At 40.4% G+C, this 25,784-nt stretch overlaps 1 protein-coding gene across 2 annotated transcripts; it reads right to left on the reverse strand.

Moving 5' to 3' along the window:
• Positions 1 to 631: 631 nt before the first annotated feature.
• Positions 632 to 25,774, reverse strand: rpain (RPA interacting protein). 2 transcript variants are annotated; one of them, XM_072589298.1, is made up of 8 exons: positions 25,600 to 25,774; positions 15,944 to 16,132; positions 14,300 to 14,372; positions 11,216 to 11,330; positions 8,832 to 8,895; positions 7,330 to 7,464; positions 4,538 to 4,552; positions 632 to 829 (listed from the first exon to the last, which is right to left on the reverse strand). In XM_072589298.1, the coding sequence occupies exons 1-8, from the start codon at positions 25,669 to 25,671 to the stop codon at positions 800 to 802; spliced, it is 693 nt and encodes a 230-aa protein (XP_072445399.1). In that variant the 5' UTR covers positions 25,672 to 25,774; the 3' UTR covers positions 632 to 799. The 2 variants fall into 2 exon arrangements, with proteins under 2 accessions (XP_072445399.1, XP_072445400.1); XM_072589299.1 differs by lacking the exon at positions 4,538 to 4,552.
• Between the last annotated feature and the right edge of the window lie 10 nt (positions 25,775 to 25,784).

Below are 25,784 nucleotides of genomic sequence, written 5' to 3' on the forward strand. Positions count from 1 at the left end.
GGATTACCTGTGCTGAAGAACATGTGAAAATGCTGGCAAAAACAAAAACACAAGCACCTCAAGCAACAGTGACTGGATATTTTTACGTAAGGGTGAGTTACACAGCCCTTTGGAAAAGTAAAGTGCTTTATACCCGTCACTTCACCAGGCCAGTCATGAATAAAATGATAGAGAAAGTAAACACCTGTGAAAGGCAGTGCTTCTGACTTTCTATCACGACACGGAGTTCAGCGGAAACTGATAATTATCCAAACAATACTGCCCACCTATCTCGTTTGAATAATCGAGGTTCCTCTGTATTCCTTTTAATTCTACTATCTTTAATTATGCCAAATGGTTCAATACTTTGGAACTAAGTTATAAATTACGTTCCAGCCAAACAGCCTGTACAATTCGGGCACATAATAGTTCAGTCTGTAGGGCTCTGCTGCTTAAGACACCTTAATTCAATAGCATGTCAGTGACCATTACCCATTACTTTAAATATTACTCTTCCCACCTTACTATCCATACAGGATCAAGATTATTTCCTTATGATTGCAACCTATGCTGACAAAGGGAGAGCTAAGCCTTTTAAAAAATTTTTTTTAAATTGAAGACTCTCACCGAATAAAACCCCAAAAACCTCTCATTCGTGGTAAATACAAATACAAAAAAACCTTTATTACATTACAGGTAGAATACAGAACGCACAAGGTGTAGCATAACAAAGCACAGATTATTCTTATTCAGCCAATTTAAACCCTGAGAAATTGAATTTTTTGATTTGTTGGAAGAGATCCAGGAAGAGTCTGGGTAATTACAGGATAACTGACAGATAATCACAAGCCTGAAAGAGAAAGAAAATGCTTTAATACAAATTACAACAAGTTAGTATACAAAATACATGCGAAAGGGTTAGATATGAAGACATTCAGGAAATATTTTATATAATATTCTGATATTAAACAATGTTTACTTGTGTCACTTCTATGAAGTTATGCAAAAGAGAACTGCATATTTCTGCTAAATTGATTTGGGAATTCACCATCCTGACTTGGAACTGCATCGCCATTCATTCACAATCACGGAGATAAAATCCTAGAACTCCCTCACTAACAGCAGTGTGGGTGTTCCTACACCACATGGACTGCAGCATTCAAGAAGGCAGCATACCACTGGCTTCTCAATGGCAATTAGGGATGGGCAATAAATGTTGACCTAGCCAGTGACCCCCACATCACCTGAATGAATTGCAAAACGAAGGCTTGTGCAAACACCAGCAAGCATCCCCACTTCTAACCTTATAATGGAGGGAAGACCATTGCTGAAGCAGCTGAAGAGTATTGGCCCTAGGAACTCTTGCAGAGATGACTGGCCTCCAATATCCACAATCATCTATCTTTGGCCTAGCTCATGGAGAATTTTCTTCTCATTCCCATTAACTCAAGCTTTTCTTGGACTTCTTGATGCCAATACTTGGTCAAATGCAGCCTTGATTTCAAGAGCAGTCACTCTCTTTCGTATATTTAGCGTTTGTCCTTCTTTGAAGCAATACTGTAATGAGGTCTGAAGCTGTTTGGACCCTGATGGAACCCGTAGTGAGCAGGTTATTGCCGAGCAGAATCAGCTTGATAGCACCCCAGTCATCACTTTGCTGAGGATTGAGAACAGACACAGGGTGCTAATTGGTTGGATTTGAGTTGTCCTGCTTTTATGGACAGAATCCACATTTTTGCACAGTTGCTAATTTTGTAGCTATCTGGAACAGCTTAGCTAGAGGAGCAGCAAGCTCTGTAACACAAGTCTTCAGTACTTATTGCCAGAAAGATATCAGGACCTATTGTTTTTGCAAATTCCGGTACCTTCAGCCATTCTTTGATATCATGTGGAGGGAAACAAATTGACTGAAGACTTGAAACTGTGATGATGGGGACTTGTAGAGATGGAGATGAATCATTCACTGGTCTTCCAGTAAAAATGGATGAAAATGCTTCAGCCTTATCTCTTGCACTGATCTACTGGGCTCCCCCCTCATTTACAGTGAGGATATATTTGGGTGAGTTGCTTACTTGTCCACCATTCACAACTGACGTGGCAGGACTGTAGAGCTTAGATCCGAGTTGGTTATGGGATCACGTAGGGCAGTTTATTGCATGCTGCTTACAATGTTTGGCATGCACATTGTCCTGTTTTGTAGTTTCACCAAGTTGACACTACACTTTCAGTTATGCCTGGTGCTGCTCCTGGCATGCCCTCCTGTGTTTTTCTATTGACCAGGGCTAGTTCCCTGACTTGAAAGTAATGGTAGAGTGAGGATATATCAAGTCATTACTTGTAGATTGTGGCTGAATACAATTCTGTTTATGATGCTCACAGTGCTTTGTGGATATCCAAAGTCTATCCTATTTAGTACAATATCAGCATTCCACACAACACAATGAAGGGTATTCTCAACATGAAGGTCTCCATGAGCACTGTGTGGTGACCACCCGTACCGATACTGTTTAGATACAGACGCATCTCTGACAGTTTGGTTGGTGAGGATGAAGTCAAGTATGTTTTTCCCTCTTGTTAGCTCCCTCACCATCTGTCACAGACCCAGTCAAACAGCAATGCCCTTTAGGACTTGGCATTTCGTTCAGCAGAGGTGCTGCTGACCCATGCTTAGAGATGAACATCGAAGTCCACTCTCACTCCCAGAGAATAATCTGTGCCCTTGCTATCTTCTTTGCCTTTGGTTAATGAATTTGTGCTCATCCGTTTTGTACACCATTTGGAGAAAGCAATCAGCAACTTCCCTTGCCAGTGTTGGACCTGATGCCATGAGACTTTATGGTTCCACAGTCAGTGCTGAGGACTTCCAGGGTAAACCCCCCACCCCCACCCCTGGACGGTATACCTGTATGCTGTTACTTCTGCTGGGCTGTTCCTATACAGGGAAGGTGACATCTGGGACAACAATCCAAACAGACAACAGTCTATAAGGTATGATTCTGTAAGTAGGGCCATGTCAGGCTGTGGCTTAACTGGTGTGTTGGAGAGCTGTCTCAATGCTGGCACTAGCCCCCAGATGTTGGTAAGGGGAACTCTGCAAGACTATTTTTGCCATTTGCTATTTGACTTTGACTAGACCAATGCTGAGTGGTCCCTCTAGTTTCATTCATTTCTTCAGTAGCAGTTTCATACAACTGAGTGGCTTGCAAGGACACTTCAGAGGCCAATTGAGAGTTACCCACATTTCTCAAGGCATAGAGAGATCACAACTTCAATTGCAGACTTCCAGATTAATTTAGACTAGGATTAATTGTTGGTCCAGTATTACATCTATAGGTCAAGTTTTGTTTCTGGAATGGTAATTGATGAAATTAGCATTTACTTAAGCAATGTATTCAAGAAAATTCCTTTTAGCCTCATCAAAATTGGACCACAAGGCAGCTTAGAGTTTACATGTACACAAGAAAGATGTCATAAAACACCTGCCCCACAGGAACAGGAAAACTGCTATTACTTAAGACAATTGCTGATTTTATAATGATTTTATAACTTGCCAATTGGCAATATATGCACTTGGTACAGTAAAGAAGAGAGTCAGTGTCATTCTTACACTTGTAATCAAAAATAATTTGGAGACACTGGTGTTGGACTGGGGTGTACAAAGTTAAAAATCATACAACACCAGGTTATTCTCCACAACCACCTGAAAGGAGCAGCAATCCAAAAACTAATGTTTCCAAATAAACCTGTTGGACTATAACCTGGTGTTGTAACATTTTTAACGTAATCAAAAATGTCTCTTCTGAAAGTGAGACCACATAGCTCTTACCTTTTAACCCTCATCCTCAAAATCTTCAGGTCCCCAGAATTGTCACACAAGCATTCAATGGTTTTGTACAGGTTTAGCAAAACTTGGTATTTGTCCTCTATTGCCTCTATGCCTCTTGTAAAGCCCATTGAAAATTCAGGTTTCATTATCACACAATTCACAACCACATCTGACACTTATACACATCCTAGTCCTTCATATTATGCAATCTCCTGTTTCCTTCAATTATACTGCACAGGATCTTCAGACAGCAGCAACCAAAGACTTTGTGCTCACAGATAACAACCCTACATATAAAAGGAGAATATCTTGAAGTAACAGGTATATTCAACAGATATAAGACTCCTGATTTTACTTCAGTGGTTAAGAATGTCAAAACTTCTAAGTAGACAAGCAGGAGACTGGAAGAGCACAGTAAGCCAGGCAGAATAGAAAGGTGTAGAAGTCAATGTTTGGGGTATAACCCTTCTTCAGGACTGGAAGTGGAGATAGGGGGAGCTGCAGATACAGCTAATAAATCAGCACCAACTGATTTGCTTATAATAACATGTTACTTTTATCCAAACAAGTAGATAGTCACAGAAACATTACACTTTAAATTGAATGGTAAGTATGTTTCATTATAATTTTTAATGAACCACACTTACAAATGCCCAGCATGGCGCATACAGGATAAAGTACAATAGATGCTGAAAATCTGAAATACAAATAGAAAATGCTGGAAATACCTACAGGGCCAGACAACGACTGTGGAGAGAAAAAAAAACGTGTTAATACTTCAGATCGACAATCTGCACTAGTTCTAAGAGTGTCTATGACCTATTTTTCTCTGCTCATATGCTAGATATGCTGAATGTTACCAACACTTTCCATTTTACTGGAGCCAGCCCTCCAGAAAGCACTCAGACAACTAGACCCCACCACCAGGAACATCTTCCCCATCCCACCTCTCTCTGCTTCCGCAAGGACCAAAGAATAAAGAAAATTACAGCACAGGAACAGGCCCTTTGGCCCTTCAAGCCTGCACCAATCCAGATCCTCTTTCTAAACCTATCACCTATTTTCTAAGGATTTGCATCCCTCTGCTCCCTGCCCATTCATGTATCTGTATAGATACATCTTAATTGATGCTACTGTGCCAGCCTCTACCACATCCACTGGCAAGGTCTGCCAGGCACCCACAACCCTCTGCATAAAGAACTTTCCACGCATATTTCCCTTAAACTTTTCCCCCCTCTTACCTTGAAGTCATGACCCTGAGTAATTAAGTCCCCCATTCTGAGAAAAAGCTTTTTGTTATCCACCCTGTCTATACCTCATGATTTTGTAGACCTCAATCAGGTCCCCCTTTAACATCCATCTTTCTAATGAAAGTTATTCTAATCTATTCAACCTCTTTTCATAGCTAGCACTGTCCATACCAGGCAACATCCTAGTGAACCTCCTCTGCACCCTCTCCAAAGCATCCACATCCTTTTTGTAATGTGGTGACCAGAACTGTACGCAGTTTTCTACATGTGGCCGAACCAAAGTCCTATACAACTGTAACATGACCTGCCAACTATTGTACTTAATACCACGTCTGATGAAGGAAAGCATGCCATATGCTGCCTTGACCACTCTACTGACCTGCATTGCCACCTACAGGGTACAATGGACCTGAACACCCAGATCTCTCTCTACATCAATTTTCCCTTGGGCTTTTCCATTTACTGTATAGTTCGCCCCAGAACTAGATCTTCTAAATGCATCATGTTACATTTGTCCGGATTGAACTCCATCTGCCATTTCTCTGCCCAACTCTCCAGTCTATCTATATTCTGCTGCATTCTCTGGCAGTCCCCTTCACCAATTGCAGTGTCATCTGCAAACTTGCTGATCAGATCACCCATACCTTCATCCAGATCATTTATGTATATCATAAACAACAGTGGTCCCAGCATGGATCCCTGTGGATTACCACTGGTCACAGTTCTCCATTTTGAGAAACTGCCTTCCACTACTTTTGTCTGTCTCCTATTACCCAGCCAGTTCTTTATCCATCTAGCTAGTACATTCTGGACCCCATGCAACTTCAATTTCTCCAACAGCCTACCATGGGGAGCCTTTTCAAATGCCTTACTGAAGTCCATGTATATGACAGCCCTTCCCTCAATCAACTTTGTCACTTCTTCAAAGAATTCGATGGTAAGACATGATCTTCCCTCCACAAAACCATGTGCCTATCATAGATAAGCCCATATTTTTCCCCAAATGGGAATAGATCCTACCCTTCAGTATCTTCTCCAGCAGCTTCCCTACCACTGCTGTCAGGCTCACAATCTGTAATTACCTGGATCATTCCCGCTACCCTTCTTAAACAAGGCATCAACATTTGCAATTCTACAGTCCTCTGGGACCTCACCTGTGTTCAAGGATGCTGTAAAGATATCTGTTAAGGCCCTAGCTATTTCCTCTTCCACTTCCCTCAGTTCCCTTCGCCAGTCCTTGGTTTGGGCCATTCTCCTCACCAATCCCTCTGAATCCCCAGGTACCTTCCCCTGCAACCAGCACATCACCTCCCTCACTTCCATTCAGAGCCCCAAACAGTCCTTCCAGATGAGACAGAGGTTCACCTGTCTCTCTTCTAACCTAGTTTATCGCATCAGGTGCTCCCAATGTGGTCTTCTCTACATCAGGGTGACCAAACGTAAACTTAGGGAATGGTTCGCCGAGTATCTTAGCTAGGCCCACAGGGGCCGACTGAAACTCCCAATCACCACCCATTTTAATTCCCCTTCCCACTTCCTTTCTGACAAGACCATCTTTGGCCTCCTCCATTGTCACAATGAACCAAACTGCAAGTTAGAAGAACAAAACCTCATCTTCCACCTGGGCAGCCTACAAACCGAGAGGACTCAACATTAAGTTCTCCAACTTCAAATACCCTCCCTTCCCCAGACTCCCTTCCTGGCCCCTCCCCTCCCCTCCCCTCACCTCCACTCCTCTCAGCCAACTACCTGGATTCATTCCTGTCATTGACCAACCAAGTTGTATCGTGTATCTGTCTTCACCTATCCCCACTTCACCACTCTGCTCCCCCTCCAAACCCCTTTATCTGCAGCTTCCCTTACATCCACTTCCAGTCCTGAAGGAGAGTTACACCCAAAACATCGACTTTTCCACCTCCTGATGCTGCCTTGCCTTCTGTGTTCTTCCAACCTCCTGTTTGTCTACCTCTCATTCCCTTTCAGCAAGAAACCTGCAGCAGCTGCCTGAGATCTGGTTTGGCACAATGTAAACATGAATTTAAACAAAGAAAATATGAAAAAGAAATTATCTACTGAACAAAACAAAAATCAATGTCAAGGCAATAAATAAAGTAACTAAATGAGTTAATAAAAAGTGCCAAATAGCAGAACCAGATAAAAGTAGAGACAGTACTCCTGTTATGATGGAACACATGCTGAAAACCAATTTTTCCCTAAAGCTGAGGAACTGTTACATCACTATAGCAAAGTTGTATCGTAAACTCTCACACATACCTGACAGCTCATGAGAAGCGTGGGCTCTGCTTCCATACCATTCACCAGACAGAAGCTGGGACAGTGGCCACATAGAGTGTTATGTTCTGTGACACTATGTTCCAGAAGAGCTCGAAACTGCTGCACTGTCACCTCCTGCAAGTGAATGAGCAAAAACCGCAAACTTTTCAATAGTTTGAAGATACACTAGACTAACACAGCTCTCATTTAGCAGGAACTAAACCAATTTATCTGTATTAAGATATGCATCATCCACAAATTGAATCATAAAATTTTGGGCGGCACGGTGGCACAGTGGTTAGCACTGCTGCCTCACAGCGCCAGAGACCCGGGTTCAATTCCCAACTCAGGCGACTGACTGTATGGAGTTTGCACATTCTCCCCGTGTCTGCGTGGGTTTCCTCCGGGTGCTCCGGTTTCCTCCCACAGTCCAAAAATGTGCAGGTTAGGTGAATTGGCCATACTAAATTGCCCATAGTGTTAGGTGCATGGTAAATGTAGGGGAATGGGTGTGGGTGGGTGCATGCGCTTCGGCGGGTCGGTGTGGACTTGTTGGGCTGAAGGGCCTGTTTCCAAGCTGTAAGTAATCTAATCTAACCTAATTTAAAAAATCACACTGTACAGAAGAGGCCCTTTGGCTCATTGAGTCTGTACCACCAAAAAGTGCCAGGCAATGATGTGACCATCTCCTATAAGACCATCAGTCCTTGGCATCCAAATGCAGTACCATCACTGAATACCCCATGATCAACATTCTAGGCATTGTCATTGATGATAAACTGAACTGGAGGAGACATATAAATAATACTGGTACAGGAACAAGTCAAAGACAGGCAATTCTGAATCTATCTCAAAGCCTATCTACCGTCTACGTGGCACAAAACAACAGTCTGACAGAATATTCTCCATTTGTCTGGATGAGTATGAGCCCAACAACACTCAAGAAACCTTACACCATCCCGTACAAAGCAGCCTACCTTATCAATACCCCACTGAGGACATTAAGTGTACATTCCCCCTGTAACTGATGCACTTTGGCAGCAGTGTGCACTATGTAAAATATGCATTGCAGCAACTCACCACACATCTTTAACAACACCTTAAAAACCTGTGACTGCTACAACCTAGAAGGACAAGGGCAGCAGATGCATCAGAACATTATCACCTAGAGGTTGCCCTCCAAAATATACATCATCTTATCTTGGAACTATGTCACCGTTCCTTCACGGTCATGTAGTAAAAATCTTAAAAACCCTTTGCAAACAGCACAAAAGGTGTTCATGGAATAGATGGACGACAGTAGTTCAAGGCAGCAGATTACCACCACACTCTCAAGTGTGATTAGGATTAAGCAATAAATGCCAGCCGACCAATGCCTGTGAATAAATTTTAAAAATAGTCTATGCGGTCAGGGACTGTAACCTCAGTACTATGTGCCCAATCACTGATCTCATGTAAGGAACAAAATAAGGGAGTCAGATTCCTGTATGCAAGAAACTTACCCTCGCAGTAATGCACATTCCACATAGACACGTTATAAAGTTACTGTTCACATTTAAGTAGTTCCTGCAAAAGACAAGTAAGTTTTGTTAGATTGTTCCTGTTTTTATTGAAATAATTCTGGGAAGCATTAAGGTATAGCAAATGTATATGGTCATCAAATATGTTGTAGTACTTCCAGTTTCAATTTACTCACTCTTACCCCTCCTCCCTTTAATTAATGATAGAGTAGAGCTCCACACTAAACTACCTTGTAAAGCCAGGTCCCACCTCCTTAGATAAGAACCAAAAGTCACACGTTGACGTCTATATCTTATTATCTTGTATTTGTGCCTCCAATATACATTGACTGCAAAATGGAAACCCACACTCCTAGATCTTATTGTTTTCAGCAAACATAAAGAAAGGCTAATTATAGAAAAGCAAAAGGAAGATAATAGAATAAGGAGAAGTCTTAATTGTAGTTCACATTAGTTTTGAAAAGAACTGCATTTGAACCGGAGCACTCCGTTTAGGTTGTTTTACTTTGGTATTTTTCCACTCCAGAGACTTGGCTAATAAAATCCAAAGGGGAACTGAGACACCCTGAAAGGCCTACTCCAAGTCAAGAGACCTCCAAGCAGGGAGGCATGGTTATGTTACTGGTTTGGACTAGTAATGCATAGAATACTTACCAATATTAATCCCATCAGACTGGCAGTTTACAAAAAAATTTTAGGAACCTTGTCCAGGACAGGTTGAGATGGATTTATTTTTATTAGAAGTTTTATCCCTATCGACTTGCTGACTTAGTAAATCTGGCCAGTTTCAGCCTCAACATATAGTCAAGAGATTTTGTTTTTGCTTCCCAAAGTACAGGAAAACAAACAGTAACTATAAGCCAAAATACAGTGCAAAGGATTTGCTAGTTGATCCCTGGGTTCAACTAAAGTTCTTACATAATAACGAGAAGACTCAGTTTGGATTGAGGCTCAATTAAGGAACAGTCTTACGCAAATAATTTACTGAGAGTTAAGTCTTAAAATGATACATAGATTGTAAGCAGGACATAGCTTCACTTCCATCACACTGGAATTTAACACTAGAGTTCCAGTTTTAATCACTGGCAAAAGCTCAAGTAATGATTTGCCATGCACAACAGTGCTTGTTTAAAGGTTGACTGGAAGGAAATATCATAAGCAAGCCCAGTGCAGTTTTAGCAAGTCACAGGAGCTGGAATGCTGGGTCATTTTCCTTCTGTTCAATCAAGGAATTCAAAGGCTTTTGCAAACCAATTGAGCATGAAGACTTGAGGTCAAAACAGGACACCACTGGTCTGCCAAGTCACTTAGTCATTTCAAAGATTTCAATTAAATGTGTTCTAAAGTTGCACAACTTCAAGCTAACAATGCACCTCTTGTACAGCTCTCATCAAAAGAAAACATATTCACTTTTCTCTCCAGTTCATCTCCTGCAAATCATTTATACATCTTAAAACTATTAATTTCGGAAAATAGAAATAGGAGTTGGTCATTCAGCCCAAAGCCTGCTCCATCATTCAATTTGATCACAACCAATCTGTACCCACCTTGATCCAATCTTGATTCTGTACAGTGCAATAATAATTTTTACCAAATATAAATCAACCTGTTTTTGAATTTCTAATTGATAGCCAGCCTCAATAGCTTATGGAAGAATTCCAGATTCCAATTATCTTCAGTGTGAAGAACTGCTTTCTGACGTTCCCGGAGTGGTCTAGCCCTAATTTTCAAATTATGCCTCTCCTTGTTCTAGGTCAGTGCCTCTCAAAGTTTTTTCCCCACTGTGACCTCATTATGAGGCTTGGAAATTGTGGTGACTTCTCCTGAGATTTGAGAAAGGAAGATGTGAATGTCTTTTAGAGTGGAAGCTTGGTTGTTGTAACCTGATCAGAGCTCCATTACTGCCTCAGTTCCAACATGTATCCAAGCATCTTAGCTCTCAACCCCAGCTGAGATCCAGACTCCTACTTTGGGAAACCCTGTTCTCAGCTTTCCCAGCAAAGTTAATAATTTTCCTATTATCCACCTTATCATCTCTATTAATCATCTAAACAGTTCAATTTGGTCATTCTTCAACATGTTATAACCGAGAGAGAAAAAAACTTTGTTTATGCAACAATTGTTTTAGCCCGTGTACCATTTTGGTTCATCTGTGTTCACCCCCTCCTGGGCCAGCATATCCTGCCTGATGTACAGGACTCCATGCTAGACACAGCGATTCCAAATGGGTCTAATAAAAGCATGATATAACTCTTAACATAACTTCCATTCCTCTGTACTCTTGCCCCCTTGAAAGAAATAGCTTTAAAAGAAAATCAGGAAAAGCGTTAGAGATGCACTTCATAGCTCGATTTCAGCATATTCACCTGTTACATAATGGACAAATGAGCCTGTCTGGAACATCAAATCCATCAATCATGGCATTTAAACAGGCTTCATCGAAACGTAAGCTGGCCTCATACTCCTCAATAATGGCCTGTTCTACAAGAAGAAGTAGAGAAGACATAATATATTACTGAAAAGAATATCTAAAAGAAAATCTATTGTGTAAAAACTTGCTTGGAAGGAAAATTCTTCAAAAGCTCTATTATTTATTTCTTAAATTAAGGGATTTATTGTAAAAGGAATTTACAACTTTCAGCCAAGATTTTATTTCACAACCTGGAAATTCAATTATTCTTCCACATTGGTACTAGCTTCTTCAGGTTCTCTTGCTGATACTTCTGTTTGCTCAAATCTTAATTCTCTCATACACCATCCATTTTATTTGACTTTGCCAAAGCATATCTGTATTGAAACCATCAAAACATTAGAGCAGGTCAATGCTTACAAAAATAAAATCACTGCCAATTATGCCAGGTTTATTTCCATCTTTTCCAAGCACATTTATCCTAGTTCATCAGCAATAAACGAGCTGAAATGGTCAATATCTTATTGATTTTCCATCTGGTGAAGCCTATGTTAACTGTTAAGTCCACATTCTGCTGCATTGATGTTTAAAATGTTATGGACCAGGCCAGAGGCCATCAAAACATTTCAAGAAGGTAGCCCAGATCTAACTTTTCTAATTGTTTTAAGCAAGTATAACATGGATATTACAGAAGCAATGCAGCTTGCCCAACCATTCAGTTTTAAACAAAACAGAATTTATTTATACACAAACAAAAGAAAACCAAATTTAGAGTAACGTAACTATTTGAAAACCCACTTGACCCTATCGCAACTTAATGATGCTGTTCCAAATACTTCCAACATCCCCATAAATGACCCCATGGCAAGAAAAGGTAAAATCAAACACAGGTGCTTACAGAAGAGATGTCAGAGAAAGCGAGAGGATCAGCATGGAGCTGTTTCTTGGACCAGCAGCCTCAAACACTTGCTAAAATCAAATCAAAATAAACATTGAACTGGGAGAACTGGCCGCTCCCCTTTCGTTGTATAAGTGTTTTAAAAGAGAGACTTAAAAGCATTCACAAGTAGATATACTGAGACATATCAGGACCTCTGACTTTACGGCCCCTCTGGATAAAAACCCAAGGACAACATAACCTTGTTGAAGGAGCAACATCATCAAAACAGGTATGAATCAAGCCATCACCACTGAACACTGTTCTTTTCATTGCTGACTTGACTTTGAATTAGCTGCAGGAATCACATTGTCAGCTCTTATAGCAGCATTTTCCCTCCCATCTGCACAATATAAGCAACTCCAGACTTAAAACCAGTGAGACAAGGATATGAGCAGACCAAGTCAAAGAGAAATTTCCAATTTCTCATGGTAGTTTAGCCTTACTTAACAGAAGTTGACACTGGGAAATTGTGAAGCTGGTAATAATGTAACTAAGAAAGAGCTTGTTTGTGACTACTTGTTCAATGTAACATCATCTGATTATCAGGTTCATCACATTTTAACAATTTCAGAACAAAACACTTTGTTCTTTGGCTTTTATCTACCCCCACAATCCCCATCATGATACGTGTTGCTTTCAGCACTACCAACCCATTATTAACTACTCACTGCCTCATTATTACTTATATAGCTTCTCTTCTTTCCCGGCTTACTCTCAACAGTTCCTTTCTCTGTCTATCCGTTCTTCCTCTCCCTCTGGACTACATCTCCAACATCCACTCCCTCTTTTTGCTCCACTCCATTATCAGGAGGAGTACCACCTTTTCCTCATTGTTTCTAGCTGTGAAGAAGGGTCACTGGATTTGAAATGGTACTTCTGTTTTCTCTCAACAGATGCGGTCAGAACTGCTGAGTTTGTTCAGCAATTTCTGTTTTTGTTTGTTTCATCAATAATATTTTATTGGCTGAGTTGTCACCAGCCTCACATTGATTCCTTTGCAACACAGCTGTTCAGCATATTTGTATTGTTTTCAAACTTTAGAACTGTTAATTTGTGTACATTTAGATTCAAGTATTGAGCTATTTCAATATTTTCAAAAATGCATATCATGTAACTGTTTAAAACAACTTTAATTGAACAGTTATTTAGGTAATTTAAAAGGCATTGATAACACAATATAAATTTTATGAGAAACGAAACAGGATTAGAATATATCAAGCAGTAGAGAGAGAGAGTGTAACGTTAAAAGATTAAATTGGAATATAATCTCTGGACATTAATATAATATTAAACTGCACTGACTGAACATTTCTAGAAGTGGGTGGTGCAGATGACTCCTACTCCATTTAGACAGTCATTTGCTACTACTCCCCTACTATTATCAAACTAAATTATCATTCAGTGCCTTCCATTGAGAAATGCTTTCATAGCCATCCCCCAAAGCTAGGACATATCACACCTACATTGTCTTGGGGAATCAGTGAGTCAGAAAATTGTTTGCATAACGATTCCCTAGGAATTTATATTTACATTATCTCAGAGGATCATCTCATCCTTCCATTGTACCTGGGGTAACATGCGGTTTTGGGGGTTATCTTGAGTGGCATGTGACTGTGAAGGAGTGGCCAGAGTATCTGTGAGCATGGCCAACTGACCTGTATAAAAGGGGATGTGTTTTCTTTGTTCAGGGCCTCTGACCCGACCACATTTCTGTGAAGAGGGTCAAAGGGGTCATCTAGCTTGAATAAGCTTTCATAAACTTTCACTGTTTGCAGAAGTTGGTGTGCGCGAAACCTTGGGAAAAGAACCTAACAAGAAGGGGTGGTGAGGATTCCCTTATGTGCTTAGAAGAGAACAGACTTTTATAAGGATTATGCTTCTATTATATTTGGTATATCGAACACAGTTCAGCAAACAGGTGGATAAAAAAATGCATTATACATGATGATGTCAACTTCATGTCAGAGTACAAAGACAAACTGAACCAGCTTTTCTTCATCCCAAGCCCATTTGGAGGATAGGAATGAAGACAATATTATAATACTTATACCGGTTTTCTATGATGTATACTGAGAAGGTATAGCTTGTAGGGATATTTACCTTCGCTGAGGAGCTCTTGTTGAATTTCCTCAAATTCTGCCAATTCATTTATATCCTCCAGTGTATTCAGAACCTGGGAAACAAATCAAACCAAATAAACAGGACTCCAAAGGTGCACTTCTAATAAGGTAATGCTTCAGAAATCTGATTAAATAAAACAAGAGGTTATTGTGAAGTTAAATTTCTTACATGAAAGGGCTGAAAGAGCATGGAGCACACTGTCACAGAAGATGTTAGCTTCAGAATCAGTCCAGGCATTTTCAACAAAGGGAAATAGTAAGGGCTAAGAAGGACAGACAATGAGCATTAAAATGCAAAGGAATTGTCAAGGACAAAAACAATAAGGTGGACTGCTTCCTGCTGTTTTTACATTGCCAAAATTAGTTGGAATTATAAAGATGCTGAATTATAAGAGGATTGTTTATAATCTGTAATTGTGAAAGCAATATGCACGTTCCACCTAATCATTACAGGAAGATTTAACAATGTGATAAGCTTCACAATGTTTCCATTATAAATGTGGATATTGAAATGTCTAATGACAAGGATGTCCGGGAGTTTGGTAACATTACAGTTATATAATTGCCTTATCAACGACCAACTTATAAAATATATCCTGTCAAGAAAAAAGATGAAAAGTCTTATTACCACATGTTATTTTACAAAATCAAAGTTCCAATGCAAGATAAAAAAAAAATCACATCCCATCAGAGGCCACAGGCTATCATGTGAAACACGATCAGAGGGCAAGACTTCAGTATTTAGAAATTACTTGGGTGATCAGAAAACTACTAGTTCTTTCCCTGCAACAGTTCAATTACAGAGTATGGTTATTAACAGTTCAATGAGACCAACACTTGGATAATCACAGTCAACAGTCCCAGCAGCAATTGGCTCTCAGGGCAGTTCACTCAAATTTCAGGACATTGGTAACAGGTTCTTTTAGGCTCAGTTTCAAGATACAGACATCCATATATATCAAAGCAAACTCCACTTATTACCATTGAATATATTTATGTACATTCTACCCCAAACTTTGAATTAGAGTCAATATAAATAAGACAATTTTTTTGTGAAATGACTTCTCGTCAAAACATTACAAGTACATTCTTGAACAAGACCATAATCACACATCCAACGATACAGTTTAATGAAATGCCCTGCACAGCAAAATAACTACCTTAGAAACATAATTTCTGAAATGTCCAATTATTGCAGAAGATCTTCTGTCAAATTGAATATTACACTTTATAGATTCAATAATATACATCAGGACTTTGCCATTATTTATAACTTCTCAAAATATCTGCTTCAGACAAGTGTACTCAGTTTGCTCCTTTCAAAAGGACGATAGCTTCAAAAAACATAATTTACAATGTATTCTTTTGTTGCTTGTGAGCATCACTTATTGCCTATCCCCAATTGCCCTTGCAGTTTGATGAATCACTTTCTCAAATTGCTGTATAGATATGTCATTACATTGTACAATGCTTAACACACAAGAATTAGTGTTGTTCATATGCTCTCCTCACCATATTATTTTAAAGGAGATGCCATCCTTGTATTTTAGTATTTGCTTCAAAGCGTACGAAGTTCAAAAATGGAATTAGAACCAATCATAGAAGGGTTTCGAGACTGACAAACCTCTGCTAAACTTCCCTTCTTCCACAACGATTGGAAATCACCATCTTGGGCTTTCAGGGCTCTCCATTCTTCATCCATCACCTCTTGAACTAGGAAGGATCCATTCAGGCTGCAGTTGGAATTTTGATTCACATGCCTGTACCTGTCCAACAGCTTTGCTCTGCTATTCTTCAATCTTTCTACACATCTCTGGTGTGAAAAAAAACATAAGGAATGAAAGTCATTGTACATCATAAATATTTCTTATTCAGAGTGATAATAACATATCTGCAATTTATTTGCAGAGATATAACCTAATGCCTATTTGCAAATGTATTAAAATTAAACAAATATTTCAAACAAAAACAGGAGAAATTCCTACTTAACCACATTCTGTAAAAGGAAAGGCATTGCACCTCACTGCACAGTTCAAAATTTACATGTTATTACATTGAGATTTTCTCAACCATTTCTTCAGATTGTGGATGAGTTTTGGCTTTCACCACTCATCCCTCTTAACACCAGTTCCTACCTATGATCCTATTAATGCAGGAGGTTTCCCACTGTAATGGGGACTACAACAACAGTTGGTGGATTCAATCTGTATTGAACAGGTAATGAGAACTTGGTTGATGCATCAATCCAATGGCAGTATTGACATTTTTATCAGATCAATTTAAGCCTTTTGAAATGTTTCAATATGTATATTGGAACAACAAAAGCATCAATGGGTGGAGTCAGGCTCCTACAGGACTGGGGTTTTAGTTTAACTTTCAGCAGTTGCTGGGGTTTTGAAGCTGCATGTGGAAGCTATTATTCCTCTTTATGTTACAGCTAAAAGCTTTCTGCTGCCACAATTGTGAGAAGAAGCTTTCCAATAGAGTTAAAGTTTCTTTTTTTGGTTTGTATTTTAACTATAGGGCAAGAATAAAGTAGGTTTTGCTTAAAGCCAAGCAAGTGGTGTAACCAATAGAATTTCATCCAGAACACAGCACTTTACACTTGCCTTGAAATAAGAAAACTTTAGGCTTTGGCTATCTCCTTGGTATATTTGAAGGAGGTTTGGTCTGGTCCATAACAACTGATACTTCAATCATAGGATCACTACTCAGGTAACCCTTAATAAAATTAAAGGCAATGGTTCGCATTTCTGGTTGTTATATTACAAAACAGATATAGAAGTAGTGATAAGAGTATAAAGAAGATCTTCATGAATGCTACGAGAGCAAACAGTGAAACTGCAAGGGATGATTGAATCGCCTGTGGCTCTTCTGTCTTTAAGGAAGGCAGAAGTGATTTGACAGAGGTTTTCTAAGATCACAAAGAAGTTCAGTTGTGTGTGTGTGTGTGAGACAACCTGAGGCACAACATGTTGCAAAGAGAAAAATCAAATTTCTACTGCATTGATGTAAATTTAAATATGGAATGTTTTTTCCTTGGGTTCTGTGCCTTAGATAGAATCTACATATCAAGAACAGTGCAATTTTGTTGAGACACCTAACAATGGAACATGCTGTATTGGCCCAAATTGAATTTTATTACCAATGAAATGTTCTAGAATATACTTTTCCAAATTTTATGCATGAAGTGCAAACATTGACTTATTTACTGTCCAAAAGGGCATAAACAAAAACAAATTCAATATGTATTTCAGAAGCCTCTTTAAATCAGAGTGGATGAAAATATGGAACTTACTGCCACAAATAGTATGGGTGCATTTGAGGACACTGAAGGAGAATGGGAAATAAGGATATGTTAGAGTGAGATTAACTAAGGTGGGAGGAGACTTCAGTGGAACACTGATGTTGACTTATTAGGCTGAATGGCCTGTTTCTGTGCTGACTATAAAATTCTGCGCAATTGCTTTAATGATGCCTTTGCAGCAGCTGATCAATTACAGCTGGTGTGATAGTCAAGCCTGGCACAATATTCTCTCTCACTTTCACAGGGATAGCTGGATAGCAATTGAAGTTGACTTCTCCCTATATCTTTGTTTAGAAATACAGAAGACACTTGCAGTAATCCATCACTGCCTCAGTTGATAAACAAAATTTGCAATAATCAAGGATCATTGATCAAGCAATCATACTGCCGCGAATTCATTACAGACCCCAAAAAAGGCAATAGAGAAGCACGTATGTTGATAATTTACTGACCTGTGTAAAAACCATAGTAGAGTAATTATATTAGGGGATTTCAACTTCCCCAGCACTAATTGCAATAGTCATAGTGTGAATGGTAGAGCGGGAACAGATTTTAAAAAGTGATATTAGAAAACTCTCCTGAATACAACATATAGGAAAGATCCAACAAGGGACAATGCAGTGTTGGACCTAACTCTGGGGAACAAAGCAGACAAGTGTTTGAGGTAGCAATGAGATAGCATTTTAGTGACAGCAAGCACAACACTGCCTTTTAAGCATGTTGTGGTAAAGAACAAAGGTGGTCTGCAAAAAAATTGTTTTGGAAATGGGGGTCAGCAGATTTTATTAAAATAAGGCACAATCTGGCCAAAGTAGTCTGGGAAGAGCTACTTCTAGGTAAATTTACAATGGAATGCTGGGGAGAATTTCCAGAATTACAGATCCAAGACATTTGAGAGAGTGAAGTGTAGAGGCAACAAGTCTGTAGAAACTTAGTTATCAGGAATGGATAAAGAAGGAAAAGTAAGGCTTTTAGTGAAGGAAGCAATTCAGCCCTCATGGAATACCAAAAAAAAGTGTGGGGGAGCTGGTTCAGAAGGCAATTAGGACAGAAGAGAAGGGACACGAGAAAAACACTGGTGGATAATATTAGGAAGAATCCCAAGATATTCTCTAAGTATGTCTAAGAGGCAAAGAATTAGGTCCATTAGGGACCAAGGAGGGAATTCGCTGAAAGGATGTTGGTAGAGTGTTAGATAAGTACTTGACACCAGTCTTTACTTTGGAAGAGGAGGATGAAGTCACGAAGAGGGTCAGTGAGGTTCTTGAGCAGTTTTACAGAGAGAGTGAGGAGGTATTGGAGGTTTCAGAGGGCTTATGAATGGACTAATCCCCAGGTTCAGACGAGTTTGTATCTCAGGCTTTTGTGGGAAACAAGGAAGGAAATTACAGGAGATCTGACCCAAATTTTGAATTTTTCTCTGGCCACAAAGAAAGTGCGAGACGATTGAAGCACAGCTAATGTGGTTCCACTTTTCAAGAAGGGGTGGTAAAAATAAACTAGTGAAGTACAGACCAGTGAGTTAAACATCAATGATCGATAAATAGAGAAAAACAGTGACATAGAAAATAGGAGGAGTCGACCATTTGTCACTTGAGCCTGCTTTGCCATTCATAATGATCATGGATAATCATCTAACTGTTCCTCTTTTCGCCAAATAATTTGATCCCTTTAGCCCCAAATGCTACATTCAACTCCTTGAAATCATACAATGTTTTCTCAACTGCTTCCTGTGGTAGTGAATTTCACAGGCTCATAACTATCTGGGTAAAAAAAATTATTTTCGTATCAGTCTAAATGGTTTACATGTCCTTAGAATGTTATTCATGAATCTGGAATCCCTGTCATTAAGACCAGCTTTACTACATCTATCGTGTATAGTCTTGTTAGAACTTTATAGCTTTCTATGACATCTTCCCCTCATTCTTCTGAAGTCCAGTGAATATAATTCTAACAGATTCAACCATTCATCATACATTAATCTTGGTATCCCAAGATTCACTCTGGTAAACCTTCACTGCATTTCACTTAAGCAAAAAAACTGTCCCTTAGATAAGTAGACAAAAGCACCAAAGCCCTGTATAACTGTGGCAACATTTCCCTGCTGTTGAATATCCTTGCTATGAAGGCCAATAATAATGTGCTTAGGGATGCCCAGTTCAGGTTTCACCAGGATCACTCAGCTCCTGACCTCATTACAGCCTTCGTTCAAACATGGAAAGAAGAGCTTGAATTTCAAAAGGTGAAGTAAGAGTGATAGCCCTTGACACCAACACATGACTTGATGAAATGTGGAAACAAGGAACCCAAGCACAACTGGATTCAGGGGACAAACTCTCTGCCAGTTGGAGTCATGCATGGCAGATAGGAAGATGGTCGTGGTTGTTGGAGGTCACTCATCTCAGCTCCAGGATATCTCTACTGGAGTTCCTCAGGGTGGTGTCCTTAGCCCAATAATCTTCAGCTGCTTCATCAATGACTCCCCCCCCCCCCCACATAAATTCAGAAATGGGGATGTTCATCAATAGTTGCACCATATTCAGCATCATTCACAACATCTCATATTACATTTGAACATGGACTGTTTCAGTATAAGACATGGACAATATCCAGACTTGGACTGACAAGTGACAAGTCACATTGGCGCCACACAAATGCCAGGCAATTACCATTATCTCCAATAAGAATTAATTTACCTGTTGATGTTCAATGATGTTACCATCAGTGAATCCTCACTATCAACATTCTGAGGGTTACCATTAACCAGAAATTCAATTGGACTCATCATATAAACCCTGTGGTTATAAGGGCAGGTCAGCAGCAAGGAATGTTGCAGTGAATAACTCACCTCCTGACTATCCAAAGCCTCTCCACCATCTACAAAGCACAGGTGAGGAGTGTGATGGAATATTCCCCACTTGCCTGGATGGGTGCAGCTCCAATAACACTCAAAAAGTTTGATACCATCCAGGATAAAGCAGCCCACTGGCATCACATCCATTCCTTTCACCACTGATGCTCAGTAAAGAGCAGTGTATGCCATCTACAAATTGCAGTGCAGAAATTCACCAAAGCTCCTTAAGATAGCACCTCCCAAATCCACAACTACTTCCATCTGGAAGGTCAAGGATAGCAGATACATGGGCACATCACCATTTGCAAATTCCCCTCCAAGCCATTCTGACCTGAAAATATATTGCCATTCCTTCATTATCACTGGGTCAACATCCTGGAACTTTCTCCCTAAGGGCATTGTGGTGAACCTCAGCATGTGGATTGCAGCTGTTACCAATGCCTTCTTAAGGGCAAATCGGGATGGGTAATAAATCCTGGGCAGCCAGTGATGCGCATGTCCCATGAGCGAATATATACTAGGAAACTCAGAAGTAATGGAAAAATATTGGACTGCTTGCCCAGAGATCCATAAAGTGGCAGGACAGGTTACTAGGTTGGATATGGCAGCATACAGGGCACTGATTTCCAGCATCTGCAGTCTTCACTTTCTCCTACTTGTTTTCATCAGTCGTTGCATAGACTATAAAAGGAGAGAGGTTGTGCAGAACTTTGCTTAGGCCATTGATGGAGTATTGTGTGCAGTTCTGGTCACTGCACTATAAAAGGATATGATTGCACCGGACAGGGGTGCAAACGAGATTCACCAGGATGTTTCCTGGGATAGAGCAGTTTAGCTAGAAAGAGAGATTGGATAAGGACAATTTGTTTTCTTTACAGCAAAGAAGGCCAAGAGGGGACTTGATTTAGGAGACCCAGATCATGAGGCATATGGAAAGGGTTGATAGAAATCAGCTGTTCATCTCAGATGAAAGGTCAAGAACAAGGTGAAAGGTAGGAATTCAAAGTTTGTGGGAAGATTTGTAGTTCGGGTGCTCGTTGTTGTGGTTCTGTTTGCCGAGCTGGGAAGGTAGGAAGTTTAGAGGAGATTTGAGGAAAATGTTTTTCACCAAAGGATGGAGGAAATCTGCAGTGCAATGCCTGGGAGGGTAGGTGAAGCAGGAAGCCTCACGACCTTTAAAAATTACATGGACGAGCACTTGAAATGTCATAACATTCAAGGCTATGGACTCAGTGCCGGAAACCGGACCTAGTGTAGATTTAGTGTTTCTTTGTTGGTGCAGACAAAATGAGCTGATAGGCCTCTTCTGTACTTTATGACTGATGAGAGCACAGGTTATGAAGAGGCTAGAATTTTGAGTGCAAATATCTCAGACAGTTGGAACTAAAGGAAATTACAGAAAGGGAAGGGTACCATAACAGGGGTGGGGAGCAATAGTGCAGAGAACAGAACAGAGTAGATCAGTGAACACAAGGACGATGGGTGTACAGCAACAGGTAAAAGGCAGAGGTTTGGAAGACCTCAAATTTCAAAAGTGGAATGCAGCCAACCAGGTGTATGTTTGTCAGTTCTAGAAGTACCAAAAGGCATTAATAAAGGCTTCATCAGTCAAACAACTGAGGCAGGAACAAAGACAAATATGAATTCACGAGCTGGTAAAAAAGCACTTTAGTCACAGTGTGATTTATGACTAACATCAGGATAACTACAGCTCTGCCTTCAACACCATAATTCCAAACAAACTCATCTCTAAACTCTGAGACCTAGGTCTTGGCACCCCCCTCTGTAGCTGGATCCTTGACTTCCTGACCATAGAGTGCAATCTGTAAGAATAGGTGACAATACCTCCTCCATGATAATCCTCAACATCAATGCCCCGTAAGGCTGCAGTCAAAAGTTACATGACACCAGTTATAGTTGAACAGGTTTATCTGAAATCACAAGCTTTCAGAGCACTACTCTTCGTCAAGTGAAGTTAAGAGGGCACCCAGAAAGAGACTTTATACTCAGAGAGATGGAAAGATCATACAAATGATGCAAGTGGAGTGTTGACAGGCCAAATTATAGCTCTCTGCTCTGATGCTCTTGATCGCCTGCAAAGTGTCAACAGCTGAATAATATGTGAAGGATGACCTATAATCTGATTAATTAAAACAGAGAGAGATAATTACAAAGAATTAAAAATTAGGTTTGTCTCCAGTGCCACCTTATGACTGGAATAACATGTTAGATATAAGAGTCGCATGCAGAGGGTCTATCCAAAGTAACAAGTAATCCAAAACTGTGCAAACTAATTAGAGAGATCATAAAAAGTTGTCAAGGTGATGATGTTAAACAGGATAGTAAGGAAGATTTTACAAAACAGTATGGTGGGGTCACATGTAGTGCGACATGAACCCAAGATCACGGTTACAGTTTCTGCCTGGCAATTCTGCTTTGTTGCGTATCTTGAAGGCCACTGTTGGGGAAAGTTGACATGGTCTGCCTGGAAGCCATTTTCCTAACCTGGCTGAGAAACCATTTTGTGTCCCCAGAACTTTGTTGGCTGTGCATTCCTTACTATGAGGTAATATGAAAGGTAGGCCTTATCTTTCTAAGGTGTCAAGTTAGTGTTTTTCCCACTTTGACGAATCATCAGTGCAGGCTGTAGAACCAGTCAAGCGGACATAGACGTGTCAATTAGTCCCACTTCCTTCATGAGTTATTGCCATTTCACGGTCATTCAGCTAATTAGGGACATCTCTGCTTAGTGTTAGCAATCTGTGTAAATAGAACAAACGGTGATACCATTTGTTCTGTCCACTTGTGGAATGCATAATAGTGCTTTAGTTTTGACCCTAATGACTAACCTTTAATTCAGTATCAACTTGTAAGCATACCAAACTGTGTAATTAACGATCAGCCCCTATCTGCTTTCTCTATATAATCCTGGAGTAACCTGATGTACTTCAGAATAGCACTGAGCCACAGTTAGGATGGTGAATTACCCATGATATATCATGTAATAAACTAACCACTTCTCAAGGTCTGAGTCTCGAGAGTTTTCTTCAACAACTACCTTGCCAGGACATGTATTCAGCCCCCTTCTATACTCCTTATGCACTCACGGCTGTGAGGTCAAATTCTGCCCCAACTCCATTTACAAGTTTGCTGACAACACCACCATTGTCAGTCAGATCTCGAACAACAATGAGACAGAATACAGGAAAGAGATTGAGTGCTTAGCGGCATGGTGCAAAGACAACAATCTTTCCATTAACTTCAGCAAAATGAAGGAGTTAGTCATTGATTTCAATAGTGCTGAGTTGGAGATGGTCGAGTGTGTCATGTTTCTGGGAGTCATCTGTCCAAGTCTGCCCACATTGACACGATGGTCAAGAAAGCACAACAACATCTCTACTTCCTCAGGAGGCTAATGAAATCTGGCCCGTCCACAAAGAATCTTACCAATTTTTACAAATGCACCATAGAAAGCATTCTATCTGGATGCATCACAGTGTGGAATGGCAACTACTCTTCCCAAGACTGCAAGACACTAGAGAGTCATGAACACAGCCCAGTCCACCACGCAAACACACCTGCCATCCATTGACTCCATCAATACTTGCCAGTGTCTCAGGAAAACAACCAACATAATCAAAGACCCCTGTCATCACAATTATACTCTCTTCCACCCTCTTCCATTGGACAGATGACATAAAAGTTTAAATACATATATGAACAGATTCAAGAACAGCTTCTTCCCCACTATTATCAGACCTCTCTAATGTTAATATTGAGCTCTCTCTCTGCAACCTCCCTACGCTATATTCTGCACTCTGTTCTATTATCCTATTGCACTTTGTATGTTATGATCTGCCTGTATAGCATGCAAAATACTTTTCACTGTATCTCAGTACACGTGACAACAAAAAAAATCAAACTCAAAGCTCACATCATGGTTAAATATAAAATTGAGGCTTTAAAAACTCTGGATGACTCAAGTGCCTGGTGAGAGATGAAGTAGTAGTTGTTGTCGTCATCTGTGGTGGAATCCTATTAAATGGCTTCAGTCTTCCCAATATTCAATTGCAGGCAATTTTTGCTTTACCTGCACTGGATTTCTGTTGAGCAGTTTCCCAACTTACAGACAGAAGTGTTGAGAGCAGCGTTCCTTTTTTTTCTTTTCAAGCACCTCAGAAGATTCTGGAAACAGAAGTCTATGTTGCAAAAGGGGTTTATGTGCACACTTGCAGTTTTATGGTAACATTTGTTCAAAGATAGGTGACATAAAGCTGGGGGTCATCAGCACACACATCTGAACTGCACCTCAAGTGCTGTGTTCAATTTTAGCCTCCTTGAACATTGATGCACTTACATTGGAAGCATTTCACAGAAAGGTAGCTTGGTTAATTGCTGGGTTGAAGGGATTGACATATACAAAGCATAACTAGACTGGGACTGTCTCACTTGTAATTTAAAACATTGAGAGGTGATCTGGCCAGAACAGAGTTTAAAACTAAAATGGCTCCGATTTAAGATGCAGATAAGGAGAAATTTATTTAAAAGCGATGTGCAAATGAAGGAAGAGTGATATGAGAGAAAACATTTTTATACGATGAGTAAGTTATGGTGTAAAATGCACTGTCTGGAAATACACTGGATGCATGTTCAATTGAGGCGTTGGATTTGGGTAGTAATGACGTTCAGGAATGGGGGGGGAAGCAGGAGACTGACACAGAGTCGATACAAGCCGAATGGCCTCCTCCTACACCAGAATAGTTCGGTGACACTTCTCTGAGGATCATTAGCGTTTGAACTCATCCCCAGAAAAGAGGCAAATCAATGGAGATATTCACGGCTGAGACAGACACATCCGAGATTCCGGGTTAAGGTGGACAGTGGAGTGAAGGCCACACTCGGGTCAGCCTTGATCTTCAAGGTAAAAACAATGACGGAAGGTGCTGGAAACCAAATACTGGATTAAAGTGGTGCTGGAAGAGCACAGCAGTTCAGGCAGCATCCAACCAGCAGCGTTTCGCTGTGCTCTTCCAGGCACCACTTTAATCCAGTATCAGCCTTGATCTGCCTGAATGGCGGAGAGAGCCCTCATGGCCTCCTCCGGAGCCAACTCACTCACCTTCCTGTACACCTCCTTCCAGGGGGCAGGTCGGGTTTTATACAGAACTCTGTGGCGGGAATCCGCGTCCATCTTCGTCCCAAAGCCAACAGTCAACGCTTCTCGGGTCGAGGTTGGAGTTTGAGCTTCAACCGTCGGCCGTCACCATGACGCCCACCGCCGCGCAGGCGCAGCATCCCGGGTGT

This window comes from Chiloscyllium punctatum, chromosome 19 (assembly GCF_047496795.1).
Source record: "Chiloscyllium punctatum isolate Juve2018m chromosome 19, sChiPun1.3, whole genome shotgun sequence".
NCBI classification, from domain to species: domain Eukaryota; kingdom Metazoa; phylum Chordata; class Chondrichthyes; order Orectolobiformes; family Hemiscylliidae; genus Chiloscyllium; species Chiloscyllium punctatum.